The sequence below is a fragment of the Sparus aurata genome, chromosome 19 (assembly GCF_900880675.1).
Source record: "Sparus aurata chromosome 19, fSpaAur1.1, whole genome shotgun sequence".
NCBI lineage: Eukaryota > Metazoa > Chordata > Actinopteri > Spariformes > Sparidae > Sparus > Sparus aurata.
This window is the reverse complement of record NC_044205.1, coordinates 8,707,187-8,735,146: the sequence shown is the minus strand read 5'-3', so window position 1 is coordinate 8,735,146 and position 27,960 is coordinate 8,707,187. Positions and strand designations below refer to the sequence as shown.

The window sequence follows — 27,960 nt, the reverse complement described above, 5'->3', positions numbered from 1 at the left end:
GGGAGGACTTCATACTGAGCTGTTGTTTCTGGCAGAGGCCAGATAAGCTCGACGACAGTGCTTCAAAAAAAAGGAGCCAGTCCAGCTCTTCTTCCATCCCGCCATAGTGAAGGCAGCTCTGTCTGTCTGAGACACCTGCAGGGCTTGATGGATGGCCAGAGTTATGCATTTGAAAATAAAAATGTGTAAATTCACTTTGTGGCTGTCTGTTTCTGGATAACAAGGCCAGCGACTGCAGCCAAGAAGACAAGAGGGAGCACTGGATCTTATTGCCACATTATTTTGTCTACAGCACAATAATTACTATACTGCCAGTGCTGTGTGATGTAATCAGTAAGAATAGACACACACTTTGTTAGAGGCAGAACTTCCTGACATTTGATGTTTTTTTAAGGTGAAGATAACACAGTGGTCCTCCATGACGAGGATATGACTTAGTTCCTTAACCTTTTCTGAATATAAGATGAATAAAGACTGAAATACAGAACAAGAGCCAAACTCACCTTCACGTGGGGTTTGGCCAGTATCTGTAAAAGCTCTTTGATTTCTCCATTGGCAGTTTTCCCTTCCAGCTCCTCAGACATCTGAAAAGAAGAAGACACAGACAAAATGCCTTTACAATAAGATATATCATTGGAGGCTATTCAGCATACCAAGAGGAAATGTAATATTTGACTTGATCTTTTGGACTGATTCTCAGAAACTTTATTAGATTTGCTGATTATTAATTGAGGGAAGTTTCCGTTTTTCTACTCTATCTTTTACTTTACTTTATCTATACTTGCTGTAAATATGAAGAAAATAGGGTTTGAGCAATGGATTTTTGCCACTGATGGCACCTGAGCACTGGTGGAAGGTTCGAATATTGCGAAGCAAACACAGTTTTGAAGAGATTTCATTCATTAGGATGGAGAGCAATGATTGCGCTGAGCAGAATGTTTTCTGGAATTTTGTCAGTATAAATATATTTTGTCAGGACAATATAAATATAACAGATGGGGGTTCAGGGCCTTTCTGCGTCAAGATCAATCCTGCAAGTCCAGATATCCAACTGACAGGACTGCCTAAAGTTTATCAAAATGTTAAATTTATATTTCTTTTCAGCACTACTCTTACATGACCCTGTGTTCGAATTGACAACCTATGCTACAAAAAGTCTTTGGTACATACATCTGGTGCTGTCTATCAAGTGGAATCTGCTAGTAAAATTCAAAGGGAGTGAGTAACTATAAAGTAACCCCTCGAAAGCATGTGTGAAAGTACACTTGTATACTCAAGGGTACGTTCAAGCCCCAATCAAAAGGGGCCCATTGGACAGGAAAGGTGATATCGTGCGTGCTAAATTAGGTGCATCTCAACGGGAGGCAAGGTCACACCTCTTCACGGGGCCTAGAATTCGCACTTGTTGCCGCCTTTCTCTTGACTTAATTTACCATTCAGTGAGGTCATTTTTCAATGGAAATCTCAGGAACAAAAGACAACAGTCCCTCCCTGTTGGAAACAGTGAGGGCAGTAAGAACATCTCACAGCCGGGGGACTGAGCTGGACCACATTCACAATGAATGTCTGGTAGCACTGAGAGGAGTCACTCAGCTTGTAAAACCCAAGTCATTCTCTTTCCTTTGTGCTCCAATTTTTGGGTGATCTCCAAGAACATGGTGTGAATGTGGACAGGAGACTCTTGCTGTTTCTGGGGTTATTTTCCTTATTCAAATAATGAGCCAGAGGACGTCATATTTTGTGCAGACTGTAAAAGCTTCTCAGACAATATTTGCAATCTTGAGCTTTATAAATGTACCTGACATAATAATGAAATAAAACTAAAATACATGAATAATTAAAACAAGTCATAAAACAGGCACCTTGAAGTACTGAGGATCATAAAAATCGCTCTATTCGTCTTTAGACAACCACCAATGAAAATCACCAATGGTAATCAAACTGACGTGACACAGGCAGAAATCAGGTTCACAGAGGGGGTTAATGTATTCAAGTTCTATTTTTTAATATGTATTTGCCAGCTTCCTTCCTCACTTTCTGATCTATCATCTGAAAAATACTTGGCAGTTATTGTGACAGGAGACCAAATAAACCACATTGAGGAAAATGATTGATTTCTTGCATATGGGATCATGTATGCATACGACTCAGTAAACCAAAGGACTAGTCAATTTTAGACATTTTAATGCGGAAATGTTACATATTATATCTGTGGTAAAAATGTTAATCAGCTGCCTCAGGGAAATCTCTCCAAAATGCAGCATGCTCCTTTAAGGCAGATGATGACAGTGGTTGGGAAAGTCTACAGTTTGTTTGACTAACGACCCCTGTGGTGCAGGAATAAGGTGAAGGTGAGGCAGAGGTAACGGCAGGAGGCCGATGGGTTAGACTGGGGTCAGGGAGGGCTCTATGTCACTTTACCCGAAGACAGGAGCGTGTGTGTGTGTGTGTGTGTGTGTGTGTGTGTGTGTGTGTGTGTGTGTGCGTGTGTATGTTTCAATTTGTTTTGACCCCCCCATGGGAGAGAGACCACGCTTATGAATAGCCGCAGTGGTCAAGGTTACTCTTGCTGAGCCTCAGTCAACCCAGAATTACTTCACTTAATCAAATATACAAAAAAAATGGATGCTGAAAGAGTAAGGTCAGAGGCAGGCAGAGGATGTGGAGAGGGAGAAGCAGAAGAAGTTAGCTCACATGATCAAATGAGAGAAGAAAGGAGCAAAAAGAGGGACTGGGAGAAAAGAGGAGGAAGGAAGAAAGAAAGGTAGGGGAAGAGGGGAGTCAGGGTCAGGGTCTTTAGTGAGGGGAAATCTCCTTCTCTGAAACACCAACATCCATCATGTCATCACCAGGCTGTTTACAGCGAAGGAGGGAAGCAAAGACAGACAGAGGACTGTAAATTTCCAGTCCCTCATATTGTCCTATTAAAGCACCCTGTCCCATAACTCAGCATGGAGGACAAATGGGACATGTTTGACAACATGCTCTGCTCTCTACCTTCATGTCGGAGTCACATTTTCCATCCTCAGACCTTCACAGAGTGTGAGGGAGGGGGCAAAAAATGTATGCTGGTCTCCTTTGTGTTTCTTTCATTTGTTAAATGTCATGGCATGCACTGCAGTGTTTGGATAAGTTTGATCCCAGCATGTCAGTTTATAGCTTTCCCCTGACCCTGAACAGTAAGGGCTCATTGCTTTGATACATAGCTGCCAATATATCAAATGACCTTATCTTATACATTTTGTTTTTAATCATGCACATTCAAAACTTTTTATTTAAAAACAATCCGAATTAGGGAAGTTAATTCAAGGGGGTGAATAGTCCTGCAATCACCTATTTCACATTTAATATGTTTTATTAATTCACATTACTTTGTAGAAATCTTTAAAAAAAAAAAAAGTGTTTTGTGTATTTCTGTATGTTGACCATGAGTCCATAAATAAATAAATAAATAAATGCCATAAATGCAATAAAATGGGAAACAATTAAAAGGGTGAATACTTTTTTACAGGCACTGTATAAACTGTCTGCAATCCTGGAGTTAGGGTTAAGGTTCTGGGTCACGGATTCTTTTTATATTATGATAAGTGTTGCCTTTTCCTGATTTTAAAGGCTCATTCAGTAAAAGTGATGTCATTTACTGAACTTACCAGACTGCCATTCTTGTTCCAATTCTTGCCTTTAGCCACTTGGTCATTATATCCAAATTGCTGATGACTGTAATATTGCCACTGCAATATTGCCACAATATCAAGGTATTTGGTCAGAAATATTGTGATACTCGATTATGTAGTCCAGTCCTCGCATTCATGAAGTGCTTTTGATTTCAAAAATAATGAGACATATTGTGCATCAATATATAGCGTAAAAATGTCATCACATTACTAAGAGCCTATCACCCAGCCCTATGAGAGGCTAATATACTCTCTTCCAAAAAATGTTGAAACTTTTTTATCATTAATGTTTCGAAAAAGAGTTTAAGCTAATTACATCAAATAATGTGGAGCCTTTTCTTATGATAACTATGGCGCTCAGTGCAAGTAAATTCTTTGTCCAGAAGTTAAAAATTTAAGCCTTTCTGCTCATTAATTACAACATTTCTTTTCAATATTAGAGGCAATACCTATCTAACTCGTAAGTATGGGTCTAAATTACCGAAGGCTGGAGCCATACGTTTACATATTACCTGATGGCACCACCCTCCCTCGCCAGTCTGTTTGTCTGGCTATTCCCCATTACTAGTTCTAGGTAGGGACGGCAGAGCAGTGCTCCCTGATGGCACCTAGTGGGCTTTCCAAGTAACAGCAGGTATTTGGGTGAGTATCAAGATGTTGGGCAGTGTTCCACAGAAGAAAAAGGAGACTTTGAGGGGAGAAGGATGGGAGTGAACCAAAAGGACACACAGTGTCAGTTCAAACCAGTCAGACACTGATCTGGAACAAGGAACCGGCACTCAGCTTACTGTTGAAGTGGCGTGTGTAGATTTTGAGAGGACAGATAGAGACTGATTGGATGGACAGACTGGAACTTGCATTGATCTGGTTCACGTATCTTTTGATTAATGTAATGTGGTATTTCACATTCCACAATGAGGCAAGAGTGCTTCTATTTCAGTCTTAATGAGGGCTGCAGAGAAACTGTGTGCGCATAAATAAACGTGTATGTACCTCCAGACGTGTGTGTGCAGTCACTCGACGGCATGTCTTTATACGTATGTAATAGAGCACCTATTCCCTGGGCCCAGTATCGATCGTGTTACAGCAGGCATTGGTTTGTTTTAGCAGTGGCAGTCACCTGCTGTGTGTGCTAGACAGTGCAGCCCAGGGCAGACAGGGGATGAAGTGTCATTTTATGTTAGGCAATAAATTAAGCCTCCATTACCCGAAACCCAAGCCCGAAATGAATTTCATCTAACTGTAGATCTCTCTTGTTGCCCTTCAGTCCTCAGCCACCACTTCAATAGCATTCATTTGGAGTGGTGACACGGGTGAAAAACAATCCGCTTTAAAAATACACTGCAATGCTCCGGGTCAGGAGTTTTCCCTTTTTTTTGGACCAGCCAAAGAAGGGGCGACTCAGAATGGCGCTGTGCTGTGAGATGCTTTGATACACCATCTCTGGGCTTTATTCTGATACTTGATAATCCCAAGGAGACACTTTGCGGGGCATTCACCAGGAAGCATAAATTTGACAGACTGTAATTTGACAAAAAAAATGCAGAAAGAAAATCTGAAAGGGGGGTGGAGAGATGGAGGCTGATAGTTGGGGGTCTCTTAAACATTCTATGGCCTCTTGCCATAACCTGGACAGGCAGAGCAAAGACTAAGGAAAGAGAAACAGAGGGATTCCTTCACAGTCTGTTGGCTGCTTGAATCTGGTGGAATTCTTGTTCTGGTGTTATCTGGTTAGCGGTGTCCTAAAAGCAGGGTAGGACAAACACACAGACAGAAAAGGAGCAATAAAATGTCTATTTGAGAATATTGTCCCAACAGATTCAGGCTCAGCCATTCTGGTTTGGTTAAGGTCCTGCATGGTTTGGGACTCCTATCATCTGTATTGATGCATGAGAACTGTTCTGGCTCCTCCGCTGACATTTGTGGCTGGTAAGGTCAGGAAAACCACTCTAGAAAACAAGACAGCCTTTCTTTCATGACAGTCTCAGGACACTTTTGACTCTCTCCTCCTCTACTTGGTCTGTACCCCAACCGACTGTAAAGATCTCAGCCCCTCTTGCTCTCGTCTTTCCCTTGACTCAGTACTAATTAGGATGATGTATGGCTGTGGGTTCTTCAGAAAGGGTGGAATAGTCGGAGGCACTTTGATTACAATAAACAGAGCTGGGGATTTCAAACAAAACCACACACCAGTAAAAGGGCTTTTCCTCCTCTCCGTTTGCCGTGCCAGGCTGGTTCTTGGGTTTACACAGGTGTGTGTGTGTGTGTATGCACATGTGTGGATGTGAGTTTGGTACTCGCATGCTTATGTGCACACCAACAATACGGTAACAAATGTCTGGACACTGGACGTTTACTCGATAAATCACACTAAATCTGTTTCACAGCTTGAAGAAAGCAGCGGCGCCAAACGAAAGAATATCATCATCAGCATTCCGTTGATACCATTATTGTCTGTGATGACTTCTCATTAACAGGTTTATTAATGAGGAGGGTATGCATGCCATAGGTGATGCTGCTATGATACCTCCTCTCTGAATCTGAGAATTTCACTGTTTTCTCTTCCAGTGACGTCTGTTTATATGACACAACTCATTCTCGCTACAATCATCTGTAGTTTGTCTTCGGCCATAATTTCTCACAGCGTGCCCATTCATCTCCAGCTTTCCATCTCCAGTGGCCTTTCTATCCGCTTTCTACCCAGGGGAAATGATTGGTCTCCCTTTGCAGAACTGGGTTTTCGATTTCCTGGTGTATGGCTAGACGTTTGGGCAGAGAGGAGGCGGGAGGGTAGGAGGTGTGTGTAGAGTAGGGACAGCAAGTCTGAAAAACCCGACTGAAAAGGGGACAGTTCAAAGTTCAGGGTAAGAGGTGAAAGAGGACAAACTTTCAAGGCTCCTGCATGCTACTGGGAGGGGTGTATGCATGTGTGACTGTGTGTGTTACAGACACATGATTAAAAAGGAGCTTGGCACTTGCAATCTGAATTTTGAGCTCAATCTGCACAATACTGTAATGGTGTAATGCGGAAAACACGTCAAGTTACCAACCTGCTTATGCTAAGTCTCTTGGGATTTAAGTATAAGCAAAGGCATTCAAGACAGAAAACACATAACAGGATGTGTAGGCAGGTAAGAACATTAATAAATCAGCAGAGAAACATAACCAATGCAGGGACATGAGCACTCACAGAACGGTTTGACAGTTGAACCCACGCAATCACCAAAACTCAACCCAACTGAACACCAATTGACATATCTAGGTTGTACCACTGAAGCAGACAAGCCACCACATAACTGTATCTTACCAAATCTCACTACTCGAAGAATTTCACTGCTGAAAATGAGCTCTTTTCATAAAAATGGGCTGTCTTTGCAGTAGAAAGAGGCAAATGTTGTTTAAATTGGTACTACATGACCAGAGAAAACAGAGAAAAATGGATGTGGTATTTTTAATTTTGCTCAAAAGAAAATAATCCTACAACAACTAAGCTATAGTACCTATAGTACCTGTTATTGGCCTTTATGCATTGTAAAAAGTTTGATCGGTGGTCTCTGTTGAGCCTGATCAGAAAAGCCAATTATAAATAGCATGAGACAGTTTCTCTTTTCCACCGCTAAAATGCCACAACCACACACAATACAGGCCTCTGCTGCTCACTGGCTGCAAACAGGTCACCAGCTCTCCTTCCAACAATATAATTACAGATTTTCAGTGTCCTCTTGGTTTAACTGGCACAATCTATTCACAAGGTCCTGCCAGCTAACTGTTCTGTGACTAAGGGGATAGATGAACCGGTACCGCAGAACAATTCTTGTGATGTAATTTATTGCGCTGAGAGGCCAGCCAGTGATTATAATTAGAAAGATCAGTATGGTAACAGCGTGGCAAGACATGCTCTGTTGTAGTCAGAGCAGTCAGAAGTAGTCAGTTCAGTCCATCATTTGGGATTGTCCGTTTACATTTTCTGGATGGCCGAGTGGGGGGGGCAACGTAACGTGGTTGTTTCAAGCTCTGCAGCATGAGAGCTAACAGCAACCACAGCAGCTGACATAGCTAATAGCTTAAAGCGCAGCTAAACACAGCAGAAATGTTCAGAGGAACATTAAGTGTGAATTGTAGTTAAATGTGAAAACACAACCAATTTGCAATAAACACATGTGGTGAGGTACTATAGCTGAGTACAGTTTCGTAGGTGATCATACTTTGAGTGTAGATACAGACATTTTGCAACTGTGTACCATTTATCAATCTGATGTAACCAGGTACAAGCAATGGCAAGGTGGTGGAGTAGTGGCTTCAGGGCACAAAGATCTCAGTAAAAAGACTGAGACATGTAAGACTGAGACACAGACACAAATTCTCTGTCTCATTTACTCTTACCCAAATCTGCTTATTGCAGTTTAGAGAAAACTTTTCGTTTGGTTTTGTACCTCATTCTTTGAATCATTATGAATATAATTAATAATTTCCTCAACATTTTAATGATGATTTTATTAAACCACCTATTAACAAACAACAATAGATGCCAGTAATGTAAAGAAATCGGCTCCAAAAGTCCTGATCAGATCACCCTTAACAGCAAAACAGAATGCACTTAGACCAAACCAAACAACCTTTAGACCTTATTGGTCCTGTGGGTCAGTTTTTCAAGCAACATTACAGTTAAAAGGTATGCTAAAATGTGTTTCTGAAAACACTTGAGGCAAGAAACAGGCAGTGTAGTAATATAACCTTGGTTCCATTTGATCAACATGGCATAGTTTTAAATATTTGATCTGAGTTTCTGTGTTGGCAGCTCTCCCTCTACCCTGTGTGCCCATTGGGGCGGGAATACAAAAAGAATAATCTGTATTCAAACAGCCATAGCTGGCAAAAGTTTGTTGGATGACATTCAACTTTTTCAGGCAAATGAGCTCAAGCTTAAGTATATTTCATTGTTTATTTTATTTAATTTTTCTTTTTTATTGCACTGAAATTTGCATATGCGACCCAAATTGCAATGATACAAAGCTGGCTGAAAATTTAAATTGAAAAGTATTCCCTCAAGTACTGTTGCCAAGAAGTCTGTCTGAGATATCCTCCGGAACTAAATAAATAGCATGTTGACAATAATGGCATCAAATACCACTACAACAATGGTCAGTTTCTACCAAAATTCCCTGCTGCAAGGAATCGATTGAACTCCCCTAAATCTCTGTTATTAATAATTTTTTTCTTAAAATGTTTCATGTTTCATGAGCTTGTGGACAAAGGGCAGACAAGCTAAAGATGATATTGGGAGTCAGGACCAATGGTGAGCTGCATATCTCTTGCTAGCATGGTAACTTGCCATGTTTCTGTTCCAAATGTTTCAAAAATGGCAGCAATGGAAGTAATCATGGAGTCTGTTTAAAATCATAAACTTGCCAGTAATTTATGTTGGGTTTAATTAGTTTTTACACACAGCATTGACACATACAGGTTATGGAGGTTTGACAGAAGTGGTACGTTAGTGTTAAAGCCTGTGCCATAACCAGATTGTGACTGGTGCTTTATGACTGATTACCTTACTCATTCAGGATATTTCATGATGCTTTTTTTCCTTCCACTGGTCACCCATCTGTAAGTGCAATCAAATAACTGGAAGTCATCCTTGTAAAAAAAATAATAACTTACTTCGTGGCCCAGAGATGCGGCGTTGTCCTGGACAGGGACGGGTTTGCTCTCTTCATAGTGCTGCAGCCGTTCATGGATCTGAAAGGACAAATTGTGTTCATCAGTGAGCGAGAGAGAGGAAGGAGGTCAATGTTTGGCCATGACTAGGCCTCCCTCAGCAAACACACATACGAGTGGACACAAAAATACATGTATCACTGTATGAAAACATGCACAGCCTCCATCCACACCATCCTACAATTACACACACTCATAGCTGATTAAAACTACCAGCAATCCCACATACGGCTCCTCAACACAAGACTCCTTCAATTGAGCACAACAGACTGCTTTCTAAGTATTTCAGTTTGCTTAATCACTGTATAAACAATCCAGTTTTTCACCATACATTTGATATGCCCAAATGGCCGAATAAGGATTCCAAATCATTTCAGCGGTCTGGTTAAATTGGCTTTACATTTCCTTATCAGCCTCAACTCTGCAACTGCACAATGTCGAGAGACAAAGCTGTAACTCTGGAGAGTTGCTAAAATGGAAACTAGACCCAACTCGTCATGTGTTAACGTATACTCATTTGCACACACAAAAACACTTCATCACTCAACTACTGATATGTGAGGCTGAGAAGAAATAATTTATACAGATGCTTGCCCCCACGCACATTCAGTCAAACACACAGTTCCACACTTGAGCTCCAGCCTACGCAAACACAGACACACACGCAAAAAAAAAGACTACAGCTATCCCATTTGTGATTTAAGTGCAGCTGTGCAAGAATGTGTTGACGGCCGATAGGCTGCTGTCACATTCCATCAGAGAACAGAGAGAGATGACTATCCTTCGAACAGCCACTCCTGAGTCAAACTCAGCCCAGCATGGTGAAGGGAAGCAAGGCCATGGGTCTGACTGATCGCTGGGCCTCAGTCCTGGAGCCTCCAGCTAGATGTCCCAGAAAGCATTCCAGCGCGACGGTGGAACAGAAGGCGCTCTGGCTGGGGACAGTGCGACAGATGAGCCCCTGGGCTAACGTGTCTTGTAGGGCCAAATAAACACATGTGGATGATTTCAAACATACACACAGATGGAGCTGTGTCAGTTTGCGACAGAGAATAACTCAGAGGGACAGAAAATGACAAGAAAAGCAGTTTGTTTGCTGTCACATTGTAAGCAGCTACAGATGCTGTGCGCAATTAAAACATCTGTTTTTAGGTTGTTAGACATTATTTTTCCTCCCCACTATACAAACCACGTTTGTAACTAGACAGCTTTCCACAGTAGCAGCATGATGCATACTGAGAATGCTAGTTGGAGAGAGGTGAATGCTGTGACATGACACAATCACAGGATGGGAGCTGTCCCCACTAATGGCATTCCCTTCTATGACGGTCTTCAGTATTTTGGCCCTAGGCAAAAATTTTAGGGAAGCTCTGTTAAGCAAAATGACATGCAACATGTGTAGACGAGGTTGTTTAAATCTTTTCAAGTTGTCATCTGTTTTAGATAAACACCAGACAGAGAAGGAATGAAAGGAAGAAGTCCACCAAACAAAGACAATAAATTCAGCATTCCAATGAAACTTTTCTGACTATCTGGTGAGAAAGAAGCAACAAAGCTATATGTTAACTGTCTTCGCATATGTATGCCCATCAAAACTCCAACTGAAGTGTTGGCCTCCAACAGGTCCAGCCATTTCAGCTCGACTTATCCACACAGTCTCCCGTGATAAATCATGACCTGTTAGGACTGTCTCAGCCAACAGAGCAGCCATGTTTGAAGGTCAGCTTAGAGGTTCAAATCCCTGAGTAAAGCCTACATTACTCGGCTATAAAACATGGTGCATTAGGCGTGTCGTGGAGGTAATCTGTTGAAGGCTTGAGGGAGGCAGATGGTTGGTTAGCTCCGCTGTAGAAGTGCAACTTGAAGAACGCAGAACAAGACAGACAAATGTGACTGGACAGAGCAAGCAATACGGAAGGTTTGCAATGCCGAAAGACGCAGGAAACTTCCGTGAGACGAGAGGGCAGGGGATGAATCAAAAACAGGCTGGGAGCTGAGAGAATTTGCCTAAATTGAGTCCACTGTCTAAGTGGCAATGGCTTAAAAATGCTGTCAGGGTGTTCCATGTTTTATGGCATCAAATTGAAGACTGCCACCCTAGGGCAATTCCTGGAAACTGTTACTCATCTGTTTAACTTCACATAGCCATGTCATTTTTGAACGCCAACTTTCTACACTGTAAACCCAGATTTAGTTTTAATTAAGCTTTTATGCAGTCAATAATCATTATTTTATGTTTTGTTAAGTTTCCTCTTTGCTCAAATTCCCTTTTTGCACTTATCAAAGAGATATGCAATACACTAATAATGCAACGCAACGCAAGATTACTTACAAAAGACATACAATTATGGTTCTAAGTTAATACAACTAGATATGTTTAGATGTGTGTAAAAGTTGAAACGGTTTAAGGCAACGAGCTTCCTAGCAATTTTGTAGGAAGGCAAACTAATTTGCGTTGCATAGTTCATGAAGTTCCAACAACTCCACTCAGTGCTCTGACTCCTCTGTCTGTTCTTCAACAGTAGAAGGCTGTAAAAGGACAGGCAGGCAGCTTCCGTTACTTCATCTGTCCTGATCATCTTCGTAAGAAAACACATGAAATAAATGAGAAAGGTTGCCAGTGTTCTTCAACGCTCCAACATACCACAGTCCTAGTGACATCTGCTTAGGTAGTTGTTGCTCCACCACCTTGGCTTACTTAGTTACTGTGGAATTTCTTCTCTGCTCAGCGAGCAAATGCAAGATTGAAATGCTTTTATTTACAGTTCAGGACACTTTCCAAGTGCCTGTCCATGACGCAGTAATGTGTTTTAAAGTCATTACCCCCCTTTTTGCATAGCACATTCTCTGTCCCATTGGTGAGGCAGCAAGCCTCCTGGCAAACAGGAGAAGTGGCCTGGTTGACTAAAAAAAATAACAAAAAAAAAATGAAAAACAGTGAGAGACAGTGTGCTGCAGCCAAGGAGGGCTTAGCTCAAACCAAAGAGCGACTGCTGTACACACAGCCGAATCAAAGACCGGGATTCTGAAGCTTCTCCGATGAGAAATGTAGTGCTACTTCTGTGTAAAAGAAAGCAGAGGAGTCAGGACCAGAATGCTGAAAACTCAAGGAGGAAAGCTCCCTAAAGTAGAGGCTGAGAAAAGATGAATGAATGTGTACCTTCACTGTTTTTCTTTTTTTAAAGCATGCTACAAAGGAGCAGTGTGCGTCGTGTCTCCACGGAGGCCTCAGACTAAGCTGTGTTTGCTTCCAGAAATACCCGATGGGCTTAAAGTACACACATCAAACACGTGGAGTAAAAACATACGAAGAAAAACCCTAATATGGGTAAGAATTAAAAATGACAAATTCCTACAACGACAGACTGAAACAAAAACATTACATCAATCTTCTTATTCTTATTCAGACAAGAGCTCCAACCACTGCTACAGGTCACGATCAAGGTGACAGAGACCGTAGAGACCTTGCAGAAATGCAAACTGTGATCGTGTCGTCTTCATGACCAAAGCGTATTAAACTGTTAGAAGAACAACGTCTCAAGCTTTGATTTTCAGCGTGGAGGTAAAGCTGAGGGAGAAGGCATGCCTTACAAAAACTACTCCAGACACACTGGAGCAGGCCAAGTCTGGCACAGAAAGAGGAAGAGAACTGCAGGAGAGTGAAAGCTTGATGGATGGAGAAGTGTGCTGATGGAAGGAGAAAGAAAGGTATAGAGATCACAGGGCTGGATAGTGTTTCTGAGTCATGCAAGAAGGTTCAAGGCCTCTGGTTAATGTCCTGCCCCCCCCCCCCCCCAAAAAAAACCTTAATGTCGGACTGGTTCGGGTTGACGATCTTTCTCCAACTGCTGCTTCTATTTCTACCTACCACAGCAGATCAAGTATCAGGTCTCAATTAATCCATCCGGGTCTGATCTCTTAGTCTGATTCGGAACACCTTGTCAAGGCTCCAGGGCCTGGTAGACCAGACCAAGTTAGGGAATTGAGAAGGGGGAATCACAGCTATACAGGTTTGGAACTGCAACAACTATAAATTGATATGTATACTCAAGGAGCAGAGGGAGAAAAGATGAGATCTGCCTTTTCTTCTGTCACAGTGGGTCAGTTTTCAAAGTGTTTGCATCGACCTGGCATGATGACATCAAGTATTGGATATTGTGCTGTGGTTCATGGAACAATCCGGTAGATGACAGAGCGGGTTCCCATTTGTCTGTTGAGGGTGCAATGGGCCGAGTCTGCTGACTTTACGATGACCAAAATTACATTCAACTTGGTGTCATTAAGGACCCGATATCAAATATGACAGCATCCAGTCAACATGACTTTAAAATTAAAACAAGGACAACAATCTTTTGTCATGGTAAAAAAAATGTTTAGTCGATTTCACCGACAGTCATCAGAGAGCCTGGGGGCAGCTAACACACCGGAGTCCTATCAAGCAGTGCGTTCACATGACACTCAAGAAAACCGAATTACTGCGTTAGTCTGACTATGATCGGATTTTTAAGATGCATGTATACACCTTTGTCTGACTAATATCGGACCGGATCGGATTTCTCATAGTCGAATTACACCACGTAGATTATTCGATTGAAAGTCGCATTACTCCTGCATGTATACGTTTCCAGCGGATCAATTCGGATTTTGCGTTCTGCGCAGGCGTGAGATTTTTCCCCGGGGCCGTGAGCCGGAAGTAGACGGACGGCGGCGGCGGCGTCTTTCCTCCGAAATCACCGCAAGAAAGAGTGCCAGAGTGCACCTAGTTTGTGTAATTATCATGTACACCATATACGAAGTGTACAAAGATGTAGCTTCGTCTCGCTCTTCGTGCACCATCTCTCTTGAATTTCCGAGGCAGCTGGTGACGTAAAGAGGTCAGCCGGAGGTGCGCCGTTAACACTAGTTGAAATGGGTACAGCACCACCTAGCGTACCGGGGTATGACATGCTTTCGGCCAGTAATTCGATTTTCTCACCAGCATGTATACTCGGACAATTGCTGTTGTCCGATTGAGGATCATAGTCGAACTATGGCTGTAATCTGACTAAGCTGTGCATGTAAACGCACTGATTGTCTGACTGTCAATACCTATTTCTCCATCAGGATGACTTAACGATCCTCTTAGTATCCCCTCTTTCAACAAAAACTGTGATCTTAATCATCCCATCAAATTAGAAATGCTCTTGTCCTGGACCGGAATACAGTGAATTGAGAGTCTTGATAAAAAATATCCAGAGGCTTGGTTTTGTATATTCACACATCGTTGAGCAAGGATTTCACACACAAACCCAGCACCTTTCCTTGACAAAGACCCTATATAGAGTGGTCGGGTTCCAGAAAGTGGCAGCTAGCAGTAGATCCACTGAGAGAGAAAGCAAGAGGAAAGGGGCCAACAATCACTACGGCCACATCATTCAGACAGGGGACACAGCAGAGTGGACCCTGACACACCTCCATAGACAATGCGGTATAGTCACACTGTCTTGAGACACAGTTAAAAATCTCTGCAAGTTTTGCATTTTTCTTTCAGTTTCTACCTTAAACAACACAGTTCATAATCTCACCAGTAAAAACAAAGGGAGGTGGCATGTACTAATCAAGCAACTTATTCATATGAAACCATAAAGCAAGGAAATTAATTGCATCTGATGACTGGCGTATTTTTGAGGCAGTCAATACAAGTAATAAGTTTGTGAAGACTATCTTTAATGGCTCCAGGTTAGTCCATGATGTCTTCAGGCAGTTCTCATCCGACAAGGGAGAACACACAATATGGCCCCATTAACCTAATTTTCCATATTTTGTGTGTTTTTCCTATGCTCTATGTCCTCTAAAGATTGGCTTCAAATTGTGGAGACCTTCTGGTTTCACTTTGAGTCCTTTTTTTCTAGGGAATACAAATCAGGGTCAACCAAAGTGACCTGGAATAATGGTTGTGTGATCACTCCAGATATTTTCCTTGATTACCAATACAGACATTTGATTGATAGAATGGGGACTGGTGGATCTGTAGGCCTGTCTTCGTTTCCACTGTCCACCCCCCCAGTGCTTTAGACATGGTTCAAGTCAATGAGATTTAAGGTTATTTAGTAACAGGCCATGCTGCAGCCTGTCTGCTGTTCTAGGGTGCTTCTCTCCTCCTCTCTTCTGTCCCTATCACAACCTTGCCTTTGTCTTAAGCCTTCTCCTATCCATGAGTTTTTGCAGTATGCAATCATCTAACTCCTATGAAAGAAGGTAGCCTAAGCACAGAGTAAAACATTGCAATGAAGTAGATTCATTTGAAGCAAAGCGACTGGTGTCAAAGTTCATTGAGTCCAAATCCTTGTATTGAAAAAGCTAGATGCTTATGTAGGGTCATGATTGTATGAGGTGACACTTAGTTGCTCAGGAAGAAGAAATCAATATGAAGGTCGTCTCTTTTTAAGGTTAGAAGCTCCTTGCAGCATTCAGGTATTTATTTCACTCTACTTAAGGGGTTCTTGTTAGCCTAAAATAATGAATAAATCTTCCTAAGTAATAGGGACTGTGAGAAAGCTTTGTAAAGGATAAGATAGGTGCCAAATGGGTTGCTGTCAAGAAGTAGAGTTGATGGAAATTACAGAGTGTGTCATAAAACTGGGAGGGCTACCTCAAGCTCAAAGTTTTTCATGGGACACCAAGTCCGGTACTCAAGGAATATAGTCCAGCTTGTCTGAAAATTAGCCCATTCATCAAAAATACCTTAAATTTCCCTTATGTGTCAGCTGTAGTACCTTTACATGTCATTAAAGGCCTGTAGCTCTGAGGAACATACTGGCAAGCCCACATCAATAATGCTGTGCAACAACGATGCAAGCGCCAAGCCTATTAGCAGCTAACAGGAGCAGAGTTTAAGGGAAAACTGACTGACCACAAAATGAGGGATCTCAGGACCTGGCTAAAGGCCTGCTGACAGAAACTTGGTCTTGAAGGAGAGCCCCACCTGAGGCAGGTGGAAATTGAATATAGTATTATATTGCCTGTAGCTTTGTGTGGTGCTGGAACTTGGCAGCAGAACAGTGAGCGCGGTGGAATCTAAAAAAAGCAGACTTGAATAACCCCCTTTAATTGAAAAGAGGAGAACTGTCTGCATCATTTTAGCTATGCAAGCTATATATGCCAGCACTCAAATTTCACGTCAGCTCCGATACTGCACGGATGAAAAGTCTGCAAAATGAGGCAAGCTTGTGAGCCTCAGTCCCTGCTGAAAGATGATATTAGAAAAATATTTGTTTCATCTCTGACATAATAGGATTAGGAGGGATGTGAAAGCTTTTCCAACCAACTGATGGGAGCAGGTGAGGAGAGACAGAAAGAGCCTTACTCTGGTCTTCATGTAGGTCTGAATCTTCTCTTTTTCTTTCTTGTCTGTCGTTCCAATCTTTGACACTTCTTCCTCTGGTCCTTCTCTCTCCTTCCCGAACAGACTGACCAGTAACTGATGCTCCATAATTACCCAGGTGAAGCTTGAGCGTTTCCATATGAGTGACCTGGGTTGTCGAGCCTGTCAGATTAACATGATGTGCGTGTTTTCTCTCTACTGTTTAGCCCTTCCCAAAGTATCCCATACACAACTTTGTGGAATAAAAGGTGGACTCTGCAGAGAGTTGGTGGAGGGGCTTTTGATGAAGGGGACAATAGAGTTTTATTAATGGTGTGCCACTGACATTAGCCATGTTCACCTGGATGTTGCATCTGAGTGCTGGTCTCCGCTGTAAGGTGATATGCTTGTTCTGTACTTATGTATGTTTTAGAGTCTGCTTGTCTGTCCATTTGGCTCATGTCTAAGTACCAAGTACAAAGCAAAGGAAACACATAGTTCTGCTTGTCTGGAGCAGGGCAGTCTCCGCTTATGCCTCTGCATTAATAATAAGAGACGCTTAGAGCAGCTCAGTTTCTCTCCATTGAAAGAAGAAAGAATAAGAAAAAAGCTACAACAGGCTAATTTTGGTGAAGAAATAATGAGGTTATTTGATGTTGGACTGACATATCCGTACATTATGTGGCTGTATGGAGGGTACTTATTCTAACACAGTAGTAATTGTGAATTTGGTCCAGTAAGCTTAGACCTTAACTGATATTCACTGAATTGCACTGACATGGTCCCCAAAATCTGAGCTACTCACTTTCTTTCTGGCTCATGAACAAAGATGACTTTACCATTCATCATCTTTCATGCATACAAACATTTAGTCAAAAGATACATGTTTTTGTTCAACTTCCCTATGGAAACTGTTACACATAAAAAAGAAAGAAAGGCTGAAGACTAATGACCAAAGACTATGCAAACTATGACCCTCAAAAATCATATTCACGCAGCAGCCATTTTCCTCTGACATCACACTAAATGTGGGAAGCTCAAATGTACTGCTGTATTCTAGTCATATAAACTAAGCAATCTCACAAATTGTTATCATTTCACTGCTTACTGATTGATCAACAACTACAAAACCATATCTAAAAGGTAAAACAACAAACTTGATAACCAACTTGCTTCTATTAGGCAACAGCTAATGTTAGCATTTAACCACATATTAGACGGGTTGGGTATTACAAGGACTTCACGATACGTATCACGATACATGGGTCACGATTCGATTATATCACAATACACTGTGATACCATGCATATTGCGATATATTGTGATATTCCCCATAGTTCACTGAAAATGTAAAAACAGAGCTGAAATCCAAGCTGCTGTGTATGATCTGGGTAGTCCGATAAAATCACACCAGATTATAGTATATTGATAATTAAGCAGTCAAACTGATTCAAAACAACTGAATTCAAAATTTCCTTTCTAATTCAGTTGAACAGTATTGGCAAATTTGCACAGTTGCACACTGTGTTACCAAACACACTGATGTAGCTGCCATAACAATTTAAGTGCACTCTTGCACTTGAACTGGACACGCTGAAACAGTGGACACGCTGAAACAGTGGACACACTGAAACAGTGGACACACTGAACACATTGAAAAAGAAAAGAAAACATGAAACTAAAGTGTATTAAATGTTCTTTTGCGTCACAGAACTTATGTAGATTAAGTATTCTTACTCTCTCCCTGAACACACTGATCGTCACGTAGGACTCTGTGGCCGATTAAGTCCATCCATTGCAGGTGAGCACAGTTCTCCCTGCAGACTGAGAGCCTCCTCCACCTCTCGTCTCATCGTAAAGAGCTGGAATGGATTTTTTCAGTGAAATATTTTCTGCCCGTTATTTCATACCTTGGTTCCAGTATTTTTTATCGTGCGCCGAAAATCTTTATTTTTCAAGGTCCAGCAATGAACTTGTCATACTGGCAGCCCTCGGGGATGAGAAAGGAAGCTTTGCTTCAAACACTGCCTTCACCACTGCAGGCTGACCTATGAGCATTTCCTGCTTTCTTAACGAGGAGATCAGGGTGGTGGTCCCACCACTTATCATAGGCACTTTACTGTCAGTGTTAAAATCAGACCTTTCCAATTCACATAAAAACACGTTCACGGCATTGCTCCATGCTGCTTTATTCAGCCCTTCTACTTCCAGTCTAATTCATACATTACTAAGTTTACTGTCATTCCAACAGTCTACCCGACCAGATCTCCTTCTCTGCCAGCATGAATGGACCTGTGGTCTGGTTATTGCCAGTTAAATGAACTGGCTGCAGAACTTGGGGAGAGGATGAGCACACTTGATATCTTTATATGTTAGAAGACAGACAGAGGTAATGAATGTAACACACTCTGTCTGCCTTTCCTCAACTCATCTTCACTTGGGATTCTCTTTCTATTAGAAATGGAACAGGAGGGCTTTTGACACATGGGTTTTTTTTGTACTGTATATCAGATTGCTTGCCAGTCAGTCTTTAACCAGTAAATACAAAATATGTTACAACTGCTTTAGCACTTTTGCTGGATCATTGATTCAATTCATCAATTTACTAAGATAACATGTCTAATTGTTAAAGCAACATCAGATGTATCCTTTGTATATTGTCTCTATTGCTGGCATGACATATTTCCCCCTTTGGTGGTCTCTCTTTCTCTCCAGCCAGAATCATTATTTCACAGAGACGATTGAGCAAGAAAAATCAACATAATTTGTATCCCCTCCCCTTAAAGAAATCTCTTCTGTCCAAGTTTGCTTGTTTAGGATCCAGAGTTGTTATGCCAATGTGAGCGTAAAAAGAGTTATGCTAAATCCCAGATGCTAAAAACGTTTTTCAGACGTAAAAACCATGATGTCGGGACTTGAGGTAACCAGGAGGCTGTCCTTTGATGCCGGGATTGTTTTGAATGGCCAATGAATAAGGCATTTTGAACATGGATAATGATGGACGGGTTCTCATTCTTGTTGGCCCCAAAGAAAACACTGCATAGTGTTGGGGAGAGGGAATGATGCTAATGAAGGTGACATTATATTTCTGTGGTATTTAGCCAGGCATATAGGTGAACCTAAAAGGGTAAGATGCGACCTGCTTGGCATTTCGTAGCGTGGTTCAAGTGCTCTGATTTAATGCTTAAATCCAGGGTTTTCCATCACTGAATAAGGTTGCATGTCTAATGCTACAAATACCCCTATAGCGCTAGTTATTGCTTTAACGCAAGTTGAATTTTGTGGGTTTAACTCTAAGTGAGAACGACAGAGTTGCCTAAGTTAATGGTGTACTTTTTTCAGTTAAGTCTACTTCCCTATAAAGCCTGTGAAGATGTTCTGCCATATTTCTCGTGTCGACTTTGGATGCGTATGTAACGTGCACATGGCATGGCATAAAAACCGTGGTGTTCTTGTCTACAACACGAACGTTGTTGACATAGCTCACTCATATCAGCAGTTTCCATGTTTCCAGTTTCCTGATATTAGCATTCAGCAACTTCCTAGCTAACACTATGTCTGGATTACAACCTGCGTGTTTCACTTGGCTTCTTAATTGTATCACATCAAAAAGATATTGTATCCAACAGTAGTGTTAGCTAGTATGTAGGGGTGAGACAAAAATGGATATGTCGATATATTGTGGTAGTAGTATTGATACGGTGCTGTAAACTGATTTCCCTGCCAATTTTACTTCCCAGCGTCGCTACTTCATGACTCCTTGTGGTGCCGCTTATCACATGAATGAGGGAAACTTGCACGGAAGTGAACTGGCAGAAGGCGAGGAACATGATGTTGGGTTAATGGTGGACAGCAATGTTAAGAAAGTTACATTAAGTATTACATTAATAGGACAGACATAATCAATAAAGACTACGTGATATGCAAGATCTGTCTGGTGAAGTACACATGCAACACCACAAACATGCAAAAGCGCTTGTCAATTGTAATGTAAATTCAGATGGAGATTTTAGGGAGATTTTGGATCTAATGTTAAATTAAATATTGTCTGGCCTGTGGCTGTGATAACTTCTCCCATTATTTCATATTTTCTCCGCCAAGGAGGTTACTTTTTTCACCTGTGTCCGTTTGTTGGTTGTATTGTCAGCAGGATTACACAAAAACTACTGAACAGATTTCCATGAAAACTTGGATGGAGGAAGATGGGTCTCGGCCCATACAAGACCCTATCATTTTTTGGTGTGGATCCTTGGGAGATAGCTAGTAAAACTGTCACTGTTTGAATCCCAATGCGAGCGTAACTTCTTGCTGGTTAAACAACAAATGATGGGCAAGAACATTTTTAACAAAGCTGAAAATAAATATGGGTAGTTTGCATAGTTGCATGCATGTATAAATAAAGTGCCTTAACTATGGTGGATATAAACTACCATAAATAACAGAACAGGGCAAAACTTTAATACACAACTCCAAAGAAAATGGTGAGAAAAGGGTTAAGGTTTTTTTTCATTTACCTTGATCAGCGAGTGGAGGCTTCTCTCTCCAAACATGTCCTGGAGGAACGTGTTGTCCTCTGGGCAGCTGACATGGGGCTGCAGCTGCGACGGCAGAGCTGCCAGCAGCTCATACAGACCTGCAACAAGGAAGAGGAAACCGACGGTTGGTATGGCAGTGGGAAGTATGAGTACATGCATGTACACTGACGAACAAAAAAACATGCATATATCTAAGGTTTCATAACACATAAGAACAGAAGTGCTGTATGAGTGCAGGAATACATATACACCAAGACAACACATGCATTTGCAAACATATACACAAGCTATTATAGATTTTAAGACACACACACACACACACACACACACACACACACACACACACACACACACACACACACACACACACACACACACACACACACACAGACTCTCTCCCTCCGTTTCTTGGTCTCTTCCTCGGATCCAGATACATACAAAAATACAAACACACCCAAAAGTACCAAAAGGTACGGAAAAAATGCTATACTCCTCTGCTTGTTGCTGGAAGGAAAAGGAAACATAGAGGCAATAAAGCATTTCCCCTAGCCCCTGCTTCCCGTTGTTGTCCCAGCCTTTCCTGTCGTTTGAAGAACAATGCTGTCCCCAATCAGAAAGAGGTCCAAAAAACTTCATGCCAAGCAGCTAGAAATTCCACTTTTGATTAGTTGAAAAGTTCAATATCAACCTTCTTCGCAAGCAAGCAAAGAGATGGCACACATGCCTCAGGAGGATTTCCATCCACACATCTTTCTTGCCTGCAAACAATCAATGTCTGGAGTAAAATGCACGTGTGTTTGCTAAACAGAAGTTTTGGAAGAAGTACTCAGGATAATTTCTATGTGGCTGTTGTGCTGGCTATGGTTATTTTTATATTGAAAGCCTAAGATGGAAATGTACTGTTCTGAAGTAACCTTTTGCACTTAAAATAACTGGGTTTGAGGTAAGTGAATCAAACAGGTTTGGCTGTAAACCGACTAAACTCATGAGCCAAGAATGACAGTGGAATTTTGCATTTATCCAGGCCTTTGTGGCCTGTATACAGGTCTTCACCATAGCGTGAGCAAAGTTTGTTAGTGACGGTGAGAAAAACAGGGTGCAGCAATCTGATTACCTTCAGAATCACACATGCTGAAATCTGTAAGGTCTTTTAAGGTTTTGCTGACCCATCTTGTGAAAGGACTGAACGTTTCAATTCGATTTACAGAGAACCAGACTGGGGAGCTGATAGTTCAAGATTAAGAAGAGGGGAGATGAAGCACTCAGAGGGAGAGAGCACAAAACCAGTGAGTGAGGATGGTTCCTTCCAAACACAGTCCTGGAGCACAACTAATGGTTAGTGGTGGCAGATGCTTTGGTCTTCAGCATGGCTGTAATGCACTAATCAAGGGGATAACATTAAAGGTCAGGCCCAGAAAGAGTACACTGTAGCCAGGTAACATGCATCAAAGACCCCCTTTACAAATGCAGCAGAAAAAAAAAACCTACATTCAACATAACCACACGGTGCTTGAAGACGTTTGAAGTTTGAAGTAACAAGTGATCATGTGAAGAAACTCTAAATACATTCACAGCGGAGCCATCGAAACTTCCAAACAAACTTTAGTGGCTTGGCTACCTCCCTGAGAGCGTCTTTCATCACAGCAGAGTGAAAGAGAAGGGGGAAAAAAAAAAAACAACCACAGTGTAACTTGTAGCTGAAAATGATTGATTAAAAACAATAGTTGACGTTGTTGGCTTTATAAATGACTGACTGAACTGGCCAGATCTCCAACTGGGTAAGAGCAAGTGTGTGTTGGCAGCTCTGACCATTTGGCGAGAGAGCCATGGCTAACTAACTTGCTGCTGCTGGGCAGTCAGACAGATGGACTGTCATCTGCCACTCTCAACTCTCTGCTTTCCATTTGGAGGCGATTTGAGGTTTGCAACTAAGAGATCTTTAAGCAGACGCACAGGATTTATCAAGACGACATCCTGTCCTGTTCTTCAGCTCCCAACATGGACTCTGTTTAATGTTAGCACCTCATACCTCACTGCTACAAAAGTTCTGTGCTAAAGAAAGTATGACAATGGAGAGAAAAACCATTAAACACAAGAGAGGTTTTACACACAACATGTGCACCAGTCATTACAGCGACCCCGGTGGTTTCACTCAAGCTTGGTGTGTCATAATGTCCATGGTTTGTGATATTGTCCCTGTTATGTGATCATCCGATGCCTGGTTTTGTGGTCCTCATCACCAGAAACGTTTAGTGCTTTAGCTGACACAAACCTGTCTGAGGGCAGCTGGCATGCTCAAACCTTTTAATAGTTGGAACTTCCAACAGAACATCTCACATAATATATTACAAAAAAGATTTAAGGAGACACTGGGATGAGGTGGAGGGTGTAGGAAGGGTGTTGAGAGTGAGGGGGGAGATATGGTAAGGTCATTACTAATGGCAGTACTGAGACACTGGGTAGGAGGAGATGAAGGGGATGCGGGAGGGAAAGAGAGATTGAGAGTCCCAAAGCCTTAAGCTCCCCCAGGTGCAAAGTCTCCCCTTCTGTCTTCACTTCCAGCGATTCAAATTTGTATTCCTTTTGACACAAATTCCTCCCTATCCGAGCCAATGACACATTATGGTAAACACATCAACTCCATTAGCTGATCAGAAATGATAACATCATGGGAAAAGATGATAAAATGCGAGCTGCCACTGTGCCTGACTTCTGGGGTCACCATGTCAGGCTGAACCCTGTGAACTAGAGAAAACCCAGTTTCAAACAACAACAGAAAGATGTATAGGTGCCAAGAGTTAAACAAGGATCCTGCAAAGCTGAAATTAAATATAAGAATGTATGGGTGGACAAGCGAGGAGGAGAAATGAAGGCAGAAAGAGAGCGAGAGAGGAAATGAGCCAAAAAACAACCGCAGCGGTGGTAAAATCACTGCGTGTGGACACTATAAAAAGTGGAAAGAGAAAAAAAACAGGGCCAGATGTATGGACACATGTATCTATGTAACATCAGAAACCGTGTCCAGCACAGACAGCACGAGACAAAATGAGAGAGGGGGGAAGAGGAAGAAAGGAATCAAGATTCCGCCAAGCCTTCACCACTAAAGGGTGGACTGACTTGTTTCTTGCTGGGCTGGTCTGGCTTCATTTGATTTGTTTTGGCCAGACTATTCTGGACCCTCTCGTGCGGCAGCTGTGTCTAGCAGACCTGGCAGAGTCTTGTAGTAGACCACTAGGTTCTGTTGTGGCCAGTGCTGGACCAGCCCAGAGGTCCTGATGACCGGCATGATGTTGCGCAGTATGGCCGCAACAGTCTTCAGAGAATGTGGAAAGGCCAGGGCCTCTGAAGCTTCCCGTATAGAGGAAGTGACCACTTTAACTGCCAAACAGCACTTCCCCTCTCACGCCCACACTGCCACAGCGGTCAAAGAAAATAATAGTGTTTTTCACAGACTCTTTTATGTAAAACACAAAAAAATCCCGGACAATGAAATGCATTAAACATGATGTGCGTCAAATTGCTAGTCAAATAGGTAAAATACCTCTGGGTTTTTTCTAGAGCAGTGCAACGCAAGGAAATAACAGGGACTAATCTGACAACACGGTTTGCATGGTTGTAAATAAGACCCTTGCCATGACATCGTAACTTGTCACTTGGCAATGTTTACCTACACACTACAATGGCCACATGTGGCGCCATGAGACAAATTCATCAGTTTGTTCATAACTTACATGTCAAACTGTACAGCACAGATGCTAATGGAACCCACTTCCATCTTGTAACTGAGCTACATACAGAAAGACAACCTTTCTGTCAGGTGAAAATTACCTTGTTTGAATACAGGAAATGAATGTTGGGTTTCGACTCAATTTCCTCCCCCATGCACTTTCTCCCAGGTGCTGAATGAGTTATTGAGCTCCCTCATATATCTTTCAGGAACATATAGAAAAAAAAACATGTTTATGAGGCTTACCAGACTGCTGAGAGGATGAGGGGGTAGATGGGAATGTAGAGGGTCAGTATTTCAAACACTGCCTTACGAACATGCTAGCGGCACATCTCAGACAGGGATACCAGAAAAGAAATGGAGTTCTAGGACGATATTGCCTCCTCAAATTTTAAACATTTTCGGTGCTTTAAGGAGGAACTTCAATGTCCCCCAATTCTGCCCTTTTACCTTTTATACAGCACAGTGAGACAGGATAAAAGGCAAAACAGTCCCTCCTGAAACAGGCTCTGTAAGAGGGGCTAGCGACAGAGAGCAAAGAGGAAAATGAATTGAGGCAAGAATCAGTGCGAAAACACAACATCTGAGACACACACTGAAATAAATAACATCTGAATAAAACATGTGTGCAGACAGAGGGAGAATGATGACTATAAAGACAACGGTGAGAAGGAACACCATGAAAAGGCCGCGGAGTGATGGCTTTCTGCAACAGGAAGAAATAACAATTACTCGATGATGATTCCAGCACTAATGTAAACACATTGTGTCCAAAGGGAGAAACTCTAGACGGACAGACAGTGGGTGGGAAGACGGATTCAACCTGAGTAGGGTGCCAAACAAAAGGAGAAGTGTTTAGGTCCCTTTATTCACAGCCAGCACAGGACAGGACAGAATATGTAATCGGTCCACTCCCAGCAGAGGGAGCATTGGTTCGACGGATTATGTGACAATTTGACTGGCACGGCATCCTCTACCGGACATAAGATTACATAGTATTAAAAGATGTACTAGCTTAGCAGATGTTGCAATCTGTAAACGTAACTTACAATGAGCCCAGCAATATTCTGTTTGGGGTATAACAGTGGTAGACCATGGAAGAGTGTGGAGAGGGGTAATATACAAAGCCCCAAAAAATTATGGGAACACTTAATCGTCACAGTATAACACCAAGTCAAAAACCTCACGGATATCAATCTCTCCATTTATCTATTTTCCACGAGTGATTATGGATCAATTTCACCTGCTTTGGTGCAAATGAAAGTGACAGCAGGTGCAATAGAGGGGCCAAAGCAAGACAATCCCCAGAAAGGGAATGGTTTGGCATGTGGTTGCTCTCTCCCTATCCTTCCTGACTGATTCTCTAGTTTTGTGTTCTGCTAGTGTTCTGGGCACTACTGGTAGCATGAGGCGATACCTGAAGCCCAATCAGGTTGCACAGGTTGTCCAGCTTTTCCAGGATGGCACTTCCACATATACATTTTGCTGCGTCTCCCAGCACAGTCTCAATAGCACGGAGTTGATACCAGGAGACCGACCATCACACAAGGAGAGCTGCAAATGGCTGTAGAAGGGCCCAGCAGCAGGACCGCTATCTGCTCCTCTGTGCGAGGATGAGCAGGAGGAGACCAGCCAGAGTCCTACAAAATTACCTCCAACATCACCTTGTGTGCATGTTTCTGACCAAATTGTCAGAAATAGACTCCATGAGGGTGGCATGAGGGCCCGACGTCCTCTAGTGGGACCTGTGTTCTGGATATGTCACTTCACTAATGGGGGTACAAAAACGGGAAATATTCTCTAGAGCAAATCCTGAGGGGGACACCAAAACTGCCATTCTAACTGTTCGTAAATGTACTTACAGGAAACCCTGACTTGTACTTTTAAACTATACTGATTAGCTGAAAGGTAAATAAATTAAGGGTTGTACCAGTCTGGCCCCCTCATGCCCAGCGTGGATGTGTATGACTTAAGTCCGACAGGGCTCCGTCCATAAATCCAGAGGAAATCCAAATCCAGATGTGGATGGAGCCAATAAACTGTTCATCAAGATCTGATGTGTGATTAAAGGGTTCCCATAATTTTTTTGAGCAGTGTACAAGGTTTGCTCATGAACTGAACAGCAGGTCCATTAAAGTCATGGTAGATGTTCAATGATATTTCAGTGTCATGGTCCCAGCACCGTTTGGAAGAAAGAGTGGCTTGTGCAAGATGTTAGATAGGCCTCCACAGCATGGAAAAAGGACTTCAGGAAGTACAGTGGGCCGTCACTCCTATCATATAAAGACTCTTTAGATGTCTGTCAATTTAGGACTTACAAAGATTATTTGGAACTGGCTGATAACAGCATTCAGGGGGACCAAAAATAATCAAGGTTGCAGAATCAAAGTTGCATTTTCAGAGCCAGAATATGCCCGAAAAGGTCAAAAAGGATTAACTTAATTTCATCATATTTTCTACATGCCATCGAATAGCATGTATGACGTGCCTCACATGTCCTATGCTCCACGCTTCGTCCCACCTTTACACTTCAAAGGGCTGTCAGCACATTGAAAACAGATCTCAGGACAAAAGTACAAGTGTAATCAACATAATTGAATGCATATAGTCTGCCAGATCTGTCAGCAACCTGAAGAGCCAGCAGTGTTTTCAGCTACAACAGCTTTCACAATCACATTGCAGACAAGTGAGACTTGAGTGGAAGCACCTGCAGCAGGAATTAGCCACGAGTTTCCTGGGAGGTTATTAGTGAGGTTACTCGGGAAACAATTATGAGTGATACTTTGGTTTCTCGCCAGACGTTGCGTGAATAACAAAGTATGAAAATAATTGACACACCCGCCAAACTTTTAAGGCTTTAGAAGTGTTAGTCTAGTGGGCTAAGCATTAATAATTTTTTCAGTAGTCTTCAGTTGCCAAAGTCGCTACCTTAGATCTTCATGAATGAATGATAGGTACTACCAATTG

The 27,960-nt window shown here is 42.1% G+C and overlaps 1 protein-coding gene across 1 annotated transcript in view; it reads right to left on the bottom strand.

Annotated features, from left to right (window-relative positions):
• The window catches only part of odad2 (outer dynein arm docking complex subunit 2), a 204,766-nt gene that overhangs the window by 131,487 nt on the left and 45,319 nt on the right, over positions 1-27,960 (bottom strand). The window contains exons 3-5 of the mRNA XM_030398319.1: positions 21,246-21,364; positions 9,333-9,410; positions 504-584 (exon numbers count right to left, since the gene is read on the bottom strand). Of these exons, the coding sequence (XP_030254179.1) occupies positions 504-584; positions 9,333-9,410; positions 21,246-21,364 (278 nt within the window). The remainder of the gene's footprint in view (positions 1-503; positions 585-9,332; positions 9,411-21,245; positions 21,365-27,960) is intronic.